Here is a 12,104-nt window from a genome sequence, read left to right on the forward strand (position 1 = left end):
TATATACCACTGTGCTGCTACCTCTGCTGGGTATGTCTTTTCTTATGGGAATGGTGATAGCGGTGTATGGGATGGTGTCTGTAAGGTACAGTTTTGTGAGAATGACTATGTCAGACTGTTGCTTGACTAGCCTGTGAGACAGCTCTCCCAATTTTGGCACCAATTCCCAGAGGTTCATAGGGAGGACTTTACATAGGTTGACGGGATGAGTTTCCCTAGTTGTTTCCGGTGCATAGGTTGATGCCAGGTGGTCAATCTGGTTCCATGCCTAGTAGGCCTTGTTAGCAGTTTGAAATAACGGAGTAGCTTGCTGCTTTATTTCAGACGGCCTTTATCAGCAAAACACATTGCTGTGAGTCTGGAATCACATGACAGCAGATTTGCTTCCCTGAAGGACAGTAATGATTTCATTGTGGCACAGTGGTTGGCACTGCTGCCTCACAGCACCAGGGACCCAGGTTCAATTCAGATCTTGGGTCACTGTCTGTGGAGTTTGCACATTCTCCCCATGTCTGTGTGGGTTTCCTCCAGGTGCTCCAGTTTCCTCCCACAGTCCAAAGATGTACAGGTTAGGTTGATTGGCCATTATAAATTGACCCCAGTGTCAAGGGATTCGCAGGTTAAGTGTATGGGATCATGGGAATAGGGCCTGAGTGGGATTGTGGTCCGTGTTGACTCGATGGGCTGAACGGTCTCTTTCTGTACTGTATATTCTATGATTCTATTTGACTTTTGAATTGAAATTTCACCATCTGCTGTGGTGGGATTTGAACCAGGGTCACCAAAGCATTACCCTGGCTATGCCACTACCTCTTGCTACAGGGGTAATCACAGTCCTTGAAGGATACCATCACCAACCATTTCAAATTATAATATATAATAATTACACAATTAAACATCTGAATACTGACAATCGAGACTAAATGCTCCCTGTGTGAAGCTGGTGATGCGATGGTGTCATATTCACTTTTCTGGATGAGCAACGACAGCCCTTAGCCTGGATTATTGGGAAAACATTTAGAATTTAGCACTGTAAGTGACAAAATTCTGAAAGGGTTTGATAGGATGGAGGCTGAGAGATTATTCCCATTGGTCAGGGAATCTAAAACACAGTCTCAGGATAACAAGCTGATCGTCAATGTAGAATCCCTACATTGCAGAAGGCAATGTAGTGTCTTACCCAAACCCGCTGCCCACTGCCCCCCCCGCTCCACCCACCTCGCCACTGCCCCCCGCCCCCCCACCCCCTGCCCGCCATCCCCCCACTGCCCTGCCCCCCCACTGTCCCGCCCCACTGCTGTCCCCCCCAACTGCCCCACCCCCTGCCCCGCCCACCCCCCCCCCCATTCCTGTAACCCCGCTAATCCACCTAATCTTTTGAATGCTAAGGGGCAATTTAGCCTGGCCAATCCAACTAACCTGCACATCTTTTGGACTGTGGGGGGAAACCAGAGCACCCGGAGGAAACCCACACAGACTAGGGGAGAAAGTGCAAACTCCACACAGACAATGACCCAAGCCGGGAATCGAACCTGGGTCCACGGAGCTGTGAGGCAGCAGTACTAACCACTGTGCCACTATGATGCCCCCTTTAGGATCAAGATGAGGAGAAATTTCTTCATTCAAAGGGTTGTGAATTTTTGGAATTCTCTACCCCAGAGGCTTGTGGATGCCCCATCATTAATAGATGTAAGGCTGGGATAGACTGATTTTTGGTATCTCAGGGAATTGAGAAACATGGAGGGGGGTGGCGCAGAATGGAATTGAAGTCCAAGATCAGCCATGATCATACTGAGTGGCGGAGCGGGGTTGCCAGGCCATGTGGTCTATTCCTGCTCCTATTCCTTACGTTCACTCCACTCATGTAAAGAGTACAGGAGTGGAGCTAGTTGGATAAATCTTTCCAAGAGAAGTTTCGAGTACAAGAGCAGGGATGTGTTGTTGCAACTATACAGGGCCTTGGTGAGGCCACACCTTGAGTATTGTGTGCAGTTTTGGTCTCCTATTCTGAGGCAGGATGTTCCTGCTCCTGAGGAAGTGCAGCGAAGGTTTATCAGGCCGATTCCTGGGATGGTGGGACTGACGTACGAGGAGGGATTGAATAGGTTAGGATTGTTTTTGCTGGAGTTCAGACAAATGAGGGGGGGGATCTCATAGACAATAATATTCTAACAGGAGCAGACAGGATAGATGCAGGGAGGATGTTTCCAATGGTGGGGATGTTCAGAACCAGGGGTCACAGTCTGTGGATTCAGGGTAAGTCATTAAGGATGGAGGTGATTTGATTTTGATTTGATTTATTATTGTCACATGTATTAACATACAGTGAAAAGTATTGTTTCTTGCACGTTATACAGACAGAACATATCGTTCACAGAGAAGGAAATAAGAGAGTGCAGAATGTAGTGTTACAGTCTCGGCAAGGGTGTAAAAAAGATCTGAAGCAGCAGGGAAGAAGCGGTTGGTACATGACCTCAAACTTTTGTATCTTTTTCTCAATGGAAGAAGATGGAAGAGAGAATGTCCGGGGTACATGGGGTCCTTAATTATGCTGCTGTTCGATGAGACATTTCTTCACCCAAAGAATGGAGAGTCTGTGGAATTCATTACCAGAGGAAGTAGTTGATGCCAAAACATTGAACGTAATCAAAAGGCAGCTAGATATAGCACTTGGGGCAAATGGGATCAAAGATTATGGGGAAAAAACAGGATTATGCTACTGAGTTGGACGATGAGCAGCGGAGCAAGCTCGAAGAGCAAAACGGCCTCCTCCTGCTCCTATCTTCTATGTTTCTAAGGAGCCAGTGTGGACATAATGGGCTGATTGGCCTTCTTCTGCGCTCCAAGATTCTAAGATGCCAGATGAGGAATGAGACAGTGGCGCAAGAATGACTGCAGCCATCTGACATTCCCTTTGCAGTCTTCCCAAGCTGAATGAGAGGCAGAATGTTGAAAGCAGGCCATCTGGTCGGGGCCTGCCCTTGAATGGGAAAGGGAGATACCAAGTGAAGAGGAAACACCATGTAAAATAAACACAAAACTGACCCAAATTCTGAAACTCATTCTCCAAGAGCTTACAGTCAATTCAGTGCATTCAGTGCAAAGCTAGCCGAGGGTATAAGGGAGAAAGTAAGGTTGGTGAGGTCAGATGGAAAGGGCTGGGAGGAGACTCATTAGGAGTTCCAGCAGGTTAGGCCCAAAGGCCTGTTTATGTGCTGTCATTGTAGTTCCCCTTTCCCTGAAGATACTGAACATAAGAACATAAGAACATAAGAAATAGGAGCAGGAGTAGGCCATCTGGCCCTTCGAGCCTGCCCCGCCATTCAATAAGATCATGGCTGATCTGTCGTGGCTCAGTTCCACTTTCCCGCCCTCTCCCCATAACCCTTAATCCCCTCTCTTATCAAAAACCCATCAACCCGCTTCTTAAAAATATTTAGCGAGGCAGCCTCCACCACTTCAACGGGCAGAGAATTCCAGAGATTCACCACCCTTTGAGTGAAGAAGTTCCTCCTCAACTCCGTTCTGAACCGCCCCCCCTTTATCTTGAGGCTGTGCCCCCTAGTCCTACTGTCTTTTTTGAGCGGGAAGAGTCTTTCCACCTCTATCCTATCCATCCCATTCATCATCTTATACGTCTCAATGAGATCTCCCCTCATTCTTCTAAACTCTAACGAGTACAAGCCTAGTTTATTCAGCCTCTCCTCATAGCTCAACCCCCTCAACTCCGGTATCAGCCTAGTAAACCTCCTCTGCACTCCCTCCAGGGCCAAAATATCCTTGCGCAGGTGCGGCACCCAAAACTGCACACAGTACTCCAGCTGCGGCCTCACCAATGCCCTATACAGCTGCAGCAAGACCTCCCTACTTTTATATTCAATCCCCCTCGCTATGAAGGCCAGCATCCCATTCGCCTTCCTGACCACCTGCTGCACTTGCAGGCTGGGTTTTTGCGACTCATGCACAAGGACCCCGAGGTCCCTCTGCACCGTCGCCTGCTGCAGTTTTTCGCCACGTAAGTAATAGTCCTTCCTACCATTCTTCCTACCAAAGTGGACCACCTCACACTTGCCAACATTAAATTCCATTTGCCATTTCCTGGCCCATTCGCCCAGCCTATCTAGATCCTTCTGCAGACTCTCCACACCCTCCGCACAATTTGCCTTTCCCCCAATCTTGGTGTCATCAGCAAATTTCGACACCCTACACTCGGTTCCCTCCTCCAGATCATCTATATAAATGGTAAATAGCTGAGGCCCCAGCACCGACCCCTGGGGCACCCCACTAGTCACCAACCGCCAATCCGAATAGCACCCATTGACCCCCACTCTCTGCCTCCTATTTGACAACCAATCCTCTATCCACGCTAACACCCTACCCCCAACTCCATGTCCTCTGACCTTCTGCAGTAACCTCTTGTGAGGTACCTTATCAAACGCCTTCTGAAAATCCAGAAAGACCACATCCACCGGCTCTCCTCTATCCACCGCCCTAGACACATCCTCATAGAACTCCAGTAAATTTGTCAGACACGACTTCCCTTTAATGAAACCGTGTTGCGTCTGCCCTATCAAGCAATTCCCTTCAAGATGCCTCGCAATTTCCTCCTTAATGACGGATTCTAACATTTTACCTACCACAGACGTTAAACTAACCGGCCTGTAATTCCCCGCCTTTTGCCTGGCACCCTTCTTAAACAACGGCGTAACATTAGCCGTTTTCCAATCCTCCGGCACTTCCCCGGAATCCAGCGACGTCTGGAAAATAACCACCAAGGCATCCACTATCACCTCCGCCATTTCTTTCAGAACCCTCGGATGCATTCCATCCAGTCCTGGGGACTTGTCCACAATCAGCCCCTCCAGTCTGTCGCGCACCACCTCTCTAGTAACAGTAATGTCATTAAGACCCTCCAGTCCTACCACCTTTCCATCGCTAACACCCGGCAAATTATTCACGTCCTCCTCCGTGAAGACAGAAACAAAAAAGTTATTCAAGACCTTAGCCATATCCCCATCCCCTACCACTAGGTCCCCTTTCTCATCCGCTAAGGGACCAACGTTCACCCTAGACAGCCTCTTCCCTGAAGACCATGAAGAACATGCCATTCAGCAAAAAGCAGCGACATTACCGTTTCCCTTTGCAATTGTCTTTGTTCAGTCCTCCATTGTTCACTAGGGCTGACCATGCTGTCAGAGCCACATAAGGTAAAGCTGCAGCTTGTCTGTGACTGAGGGCTTTAGGCTTGTGAGCCACCTGATATGAGATAAAACAACTGGTTAGTTCAAATGAAGCAACTTTTTTTTTCTTTCCGTCAGTCATCTTTTAATAAAAAAACCAAGGTCCCCCTCTGCTTGATTTCCCCCGTGCAACCATCACCCGGAGACTGAAACTCCACCAGTGGTTCAGGGTGTAAATATGCCAAGGCATCAGCTCCATTTTCAATGCCTGATCTGAACTGAAATAGTTGGGGATGGCTCCCGACAGTTATTTAGTAATCTCATGCTGCAAGTGTAGATACGTGACTGATAGAAGAGAAGATCTATCCTTAGCATTGGTGCCTCTGCAGTTCTAAAACCTCTTTGTGCACATCATCCGAATTCACAGGTGTACACACTGCCTGGATGCACAGACTAAGTATTAGATGGTGGTTAGCAGTAAGGTGGTTTGCAAACAGGTCAGTGCCTTCAGCAGAGATGATGCCCTCTGTCACTACCATCTGTATCATTAAGAGCTGAATGAAAAACATTCTGCACTGTTTCCTAATCTTTTGCAGAGCAGTAGCAGGCCGCTCAGCCCTTTGTGGCTGTTGCCCCATTCAATTGGATCATGGCTAATCTGAAGTGGGGGTGAGTGAGAACAATAGGGACAGGCAGCAGTTTGATCTTTCACCTTTCACAGTACGCCAGCTCTTGTAGAGGCGCAGAGTTCTGTATGAAGCAAGTCATCAATTTAATTCCACAGAAAACTCAAGCTTGGTATATTCTGCCATAACATCAGTGTACTGTGCTGTCACATCATCAGCACAGCAAAATTGTACTTTGACAAAAGTGGCATTTTTATGGAGGAGGTATTACTGCAGCTCATTTAATATAATGTAACAGAAGATTTGAGTGACTGACTGCATTAACTGGATGGTGGACTGACAAGACAGCTTTTATCAATGTCTACGACAAAGATTCGTTTATAGAAAGGAAAAAGTATCAAAAATTGTATTCCCACAAACTATACCTTATTAAGTATGTTGATCAAACAATAAGAATTCTACTCTGGAAAACATTATCAAATCCTCATCTAAAATGACTGTCTCCCATGTGTCTGAAATATCCCTTTGATATTTCACTAGAGGGCACTGCTGCCCCGTTTCACATATCCAAACTAAGACAGTGTGATGAGGGAGAGTGATTCAGTCTACCTCCCAGTGCTGTTAAGGAGACACTGCTGGAATATATATGAAGGCATGTGGCCAGCGAAAAGAAAACTCAAACTCAGCTGTCCTCATCTCAGAGGCTGAAGTGAACATACAGTGCAAAAACAGGCTAATTCAACTCAACTGGCTCATGTCAGTGTTAATGCTCCACATGGGCCCCTCTTCATCTAACCCCATCAACGTTATCTTTTATTCCTTTCTCCATCATGCATGTGTTTGTCCAGCTGGTCCTGCTATTCCTTGAGATAGCGAATTCTGCATCCTAATCATTCGCTGGGTAAAGAGGTTTCCCCACAATTCCCTATTGGATTTAGAAGTAAGAAGTCTTACAACACCAAGTTAAAGTCCAAGGGGTTTATTTGGAATCACAGGCTTTTGGAGCATTGCTCCTTCATCAGATCAGCTATGAAGGAACAGTGCTCCGAAAGCTTGGAATTCCATGCAAACCTGCTGGACTTTAACCTGGTGTTGTGTGACTTCTTACTGTGCCCACCCCAGTCTAACACCGGCATCTCCACATCATGGATTTATAAGTGACTGCCTTCTCTTTATGGCCCCGCCCCTGTGGGTGGCACGGTAGCACAGTGGTTAGCACCGCTGCTTCACAGTGCCAGGGACCCAGGTTCGATTCCCAGCTTGGGTCACTGTCTGTGTGGAGTTTACACATTCTCGCCTTGTCTGCGTGGGCTTCCTCCGGGTGGTCTGGTTTCCTTCCATAATCTGAAAGATGTGCAATGACCCGACCAGGCGCCAGACTGTGGCGACTAGGGGAATTTCACAGTAACTTCATTGCAAGCCTTACTTCACTTTGCTCTTGGACTCCGCCGCAAGTGGAAACATCCTCTCCACGACTACCTTACCGAACCCTCTCATCATCTTAAGAACTAATATTAGGTTTTACCTCGATCTTCTCTTTTCTAGAGCAAAGAGCCCCAGCCTGTTCAATGTTTACTATTGGGCAGTGCCTCTCATTACTAAGATCATCTTTGTGAATGCTAACATTCTGTTGTCTCCCATCCAGCCTCCAAACCAGACTCCTATCCATCGACTCTGTCTACACTTGCCTCAGAAAAGCAACCAGCATAATTAAGGACCCCACGCACCACGGACATTCTCTCTTCCACCTTCTTCCTTCGGGATAAAAATATAAAAGTCTGAGGTCATGTACCAACCAACTCAAGAACAGCTTCTTCCTTGCTGCTGTCAGACTTTTGAATGGACTTACCTTACATTGAGTTGATCTTTGCTATGACTGTAACACTACATTCTGCACGCTCTTGTTCCTTCTCTACGAACGGTATGTTTTGTCTGTATAGCGCGCAAGAAACAATACTTTTCGCTGTATATTAATATATGTGACAATAATAAATCAGATCAAATCAATGTCTTCTCCCAGGTCACCCAAGTGACAGAGCGGAGTGCTATCAGTGTCTGTCAGACAACAGCAAGTGCCATCAGGAGAAGAGGGAGAAGTGTTCAGAGGGACAATAAGATAACAAGTGAAGTCTGTTCCATTTTACAGCCAGGCAGGTTAGTAACAGGCTTTAGGAACTGGAGTGGGCAACTCAATCCCTTGAGCCTGCTTCTCCGTTCAATTATATCAAGGCAGCTCTGCATCACAACTCCATTAACTCATTCTTGCTCCACTGCCTTCAGTATTCCAACTGAACCAAAGTCTATCAGTGTTGGCCCTGAAATCTCCAATTGGCACAGCATCGATTGCTGAGTCAGAAATAAAGATTTCCATTCCCCTCTGTTGTGTAAAAGTGCTTCCTGATTGCCTTTCTGCCTCTCATTTTAGAACTAATTCCCCCCAGCAAAGGGAATAGTCTCTCTGTATCTATCAAGCCGGTTTACACATCACGATTAGATCTATACTTAATGGAATTCAGGCTGAGCTTCTGAGAAGTGCCCTCCTGATTTAACACTCTAAATCCTGGTATCATTCTGTTGAACCGGCACCTACCACCCCCTCCCAAACTGGTACATGTTCCAGGAAGAATGTTGTCTGTTACTGACTGCAATGCTTCAGCTGAGGTCTGACTGAGGCTCTGTACACCTAATGCAACATTTCTCCTCCTTTGTATTCCAGCCCTGTCACGATGAAGGCCAACATTCAATTAGCCTCTTTGATTGTTTTTTTTTGTACCAAGCTTTAAACGGTTTGTGTGCTTGGACTCTCAAGTCGCTTTGCTCCCCGGGAGTAGTTAATTTCGCAGTGTTGAGAAAATTACTCTGAGTTATCTTTCCTGGGTCCAAAGTGAATGACTTCACACTTGCTGAAGTGAGATTGTGTGGTTTCAGCTGAAGTGGTGTTACACCAAAGAAACTGAACCACAAAATAGAATCACAGAATCCCTACAGTGCAGAAGGAGGCCATTCGGTTCACTGAGTCTACATCGAGTCTCCGAAAGAGTATCTTACATATGCCCACCCCGTGCGCTACCCCCATAACCCCACACATTTACCCAGCTAGTTCCCCTAATCCCCTACACATCTTGGGACATTAAAGGTCAATTTAGCACGGCCAATCCACCTAACCTGTACATCTTTGCACTGTGGGAGAAAACCTGAGTACCCGGAGGAAACCCACTCAGATACGGGGAGATTGTGCAAATTCCACACAGTCAGTGACCTAATGCTGAAATTGAACCTGGGTCTCTGGCGCTGTGAGGCAGCAGTGCTAACCACTGTGCTGCCTAACAGGAGCCATTCCTGCACCTCTTACTACAAGCAAGCAGAATGCCCCATGTATATTTTAAACACTCTGGATTTCATTCTGCTATCACATAACTCTGCACGCCCTACTATGTACTACCCCAATCCATTTCTACATCAACAACCAGAATCAATTAGTCAATTAATCTTCTACAAACTGACTGGGATTCATATAATCTCTACAGTACAGAGAGGGGCCATTCGGTCCACTGAGTCTGCACCAACCACATCCCATCCAGGCCCCATTTCCCTAACACCACACATTTACTCTGCTAATCCCCTTGACATTAGGGTCAATTCAGCATGACCAATTAACCTAACCTGCACATCTTTCAGACTGTGGACGGAAACCAGAGCACCCCAGGGTCGGGGGGGCGGGGGGCGTGCGCGCGGAGTGTGGAGTGCAAACTCCACACAGATAGTGACCCCAGGCCAGAATTGAACCTGGGTCCCTGACGCTGTGAGGCAGCAGTGTTAACTACTGTGCTACCGTGTTGCCCAATTGCTCATGGCTAATTAATGCATCTGTATACAGTACACAACTTCAATTGGGCTGTGGCAATGATGGGAAGTTAGAAGTAAACAACTATATAAAATCACAGATATTGGCAAGGATCAGAATCGGGGGAACTCTCCCAGCTTTAAACATCTTGTGGCCGGTTCCCTGTTCATCTTCTGTCTCTCCTACATCTCACTGTACCCATTCTCCACAACAAAACCAGGAGAGGATGAAAAGTTGTAGTTTAACAGCGAGACATCCAGTATCCTCGCTCATCGTACCTCATTTGCACTTGCCACAACAAATTCTGCCAATGTCCCCTGTTTCCAAGGTGGCACCGCTGCCCAGACCTGCAAGAAACCAGTTTAAAAGATCAACAAAAGCATTGTATTTTGTACAATTTAAATACAATAACAACTTACATTTATATGGTGTTCTTAACACAGTGAAACATCTCAAAACACTTCATGTGAGCCTATTACAACCAAAGTTGACAACGGGACTTCAGAAACTATGAAGAAATTGAGTATAGATTCTGCCTTTCATTGTCTTACGGTATCTAAAATCTATTTACACCCATCAAGCAATCCTGAAGTGAAGTCACCGTTGTAATGCATGATACTTAACAGCCAATGTGTGTACAGCAAGGTTCCACAAACAGGAAAGTGACAATGACCAGATAATCCGTTTAGCAACATTGGTTGAGGGATAAATAATGGCCAAGACAATGGGGATACCTCTGCTGTTCCCCATTGAATAGCGCCGTTAGACCTTTCACAGGACAGACAGTCTAACACCTCATCTGAAAGATGACACTTCTAACAGTACAGCACTCTCCAGTTCAGCGCTGGACTGTTAGCCTACGTCACATGGCCAACTCCCTGGAGTGAAAAATGAATCTGTAGCCTTCTGGCATAGAGGCAGGTATGCTACCACAGATATAGCTGACATCTATTGGAAATTGTCATGATAATGCCGTCAACTATTTTCTCCCCATCTCTTTTATTTATTAGTCACAAGTAAGGCTTACATTAACACTGCAATGAAGTTACTGTGAAATTCCCCTAGTCGCCACACTCTGGTGCCTGTTTGGGCCAATGCACCTAACCAGCACATTTTTCAGGTTGTGGGAGAAAACCGGAGCACCCGGAGGAAACCCACGCAGACACGGGGAGAACGTGCAAACTCCACACAGACTGTGACCCAAGTCATCCCATGTTGAAAGAGCGTTCCACAGTTACTAAGATAAAGACAAAATACTGCAGATTCTAGAATCTGAAACAATAACAGAAAATGCTAGAAAATCTCAGCTGGTCTGACAGCATTTGCGGATAGAGAATAGAGCCATCAGTTCAAGTCTAGATGACTTTTCATTGGAGTTCTGACAAAGGGTCATCCAGACTTGAAATGTTGGCTGTGTTCTCCATCCATAGATGCTGTCAGATCTGCTGAGATTTTCCAGCGTTTTCTGTTTTCGCTTCACAAGTTTTCACAGTAACTTCATTGCAATGTTAATGCAAGCCTACTTCTGACACTAATAAATAAACTTAAAAAACTACTGTCCATAACTGTCCTCAAACCATCATTCTTTATGTGTTAGACTAAACAAAAATTGGCGGGGAGTATAACTTTATTGAAAGAGATAAGGTTTATAGGGCTCTTTAAATATTTGACAGTTGCTTCAATCAAAACAATTACTCACGTCTTCCACGTAGATTCCTGAGGATGGGCGGTGGGGCGGGGGGGGGGGGGGTAGTTTTCCCAACCTGCCCGTCGCAGGAATCATAGCAGGGGTGGGGGTGGACCATGCCAAGGTCTGCTACCTCAGGTGGGATTTTCCGGTTTTTGGGCAGGCGTGGCCAGAAAATCCCACTCCCAGTCTGTGAACTTTATACTCCAAAGGAGATGGTCCCCCTGTCAATATAGACTGTTAATTTAAAGCCATTCCTATCCAGATTACCTAATAAAAACGATCCTGCTCTCCAAGCAGCTGGTTAGGTCATTGCACAATATGAAAGGCAGCTTTTATCCTCAATCTATGCGCACAGTGGCACAGTGGTTAGCACTGCTGCTTCACGTCACTGTCTGTGTGGAGTTTGCATGTTCTCTCTGTGTCTGCGTGGGCTTCCTCCGGGTGCTCTGGTTTCCTCCCAGAGTTCAAAGATGTGCGGGTTAGGTTGATTGGCCATGCTAAAATTGCCCCTTAGTGTCCGGAAATGTGTAGATTAGAGGGATTAGTGGGTAAATATGGAGGGATAAGGAGGTAGGGCCTGGGTGGGATTGTAGTCGGTGCAGACTCAATGGGCCAAATGGCCTCTTTCTGCACTGTAGGGATTCTATGATTCTATACTGGGTTTATTAACTCAAGGTTCATGTCCTCTGCCAGAGTCTGAGTACGCCAATCTTACACCAGTCTCAGACATCTAAAACACTGCTACCCCTGTACCAACCCACACT

The 12,104-nt window shown here is 46.4% G+C and overlaps 1 protein-coding gene across 1 annotated transcript in view; it reads right to left on the reverse strand.

The window, feature by feature from the left end:
• The window catches only part of rtn4ip1 (reticulon 4 interacting protein 1), a 59,184-nt gene that overhangs the window by 37,646 nt on the left and 9,434 nt on the right, over positions 1-12,104 (reverse strand). Inside the window, exons 3-4 of the mRNA XM_080192835.1 lie at positions 9,929-9,997; positions 5,132-5,256 (exon numbers count right to left, since the gene is read on the reverse strand). Of these exons, the coding sequence (XP_080048961.1) occupies positions 5,132-5,256; positions 9,929-9,997 (194 nt within the window). The remainder of the gene's footprint in view (positions 1-5,131; positions 5,257-9,928; positions 9,998-12,104) is intronic.

This window comes from Carcharhinus amblyrhynchos, chromosome 7 (assembly GCF_965287045.1).
Source record: "Carcharhinus amblyrhynchos chromosome 7, sCarAmb.v2.hapA, whole genome shotgun sequence".
NCBI lineage: Eukaryota > Metazoa > Chordata > Chondrichthyes > Carcharhiniformes > Carcharhinidae > Carcharhinus > Carcharhinus amblyrhynchos.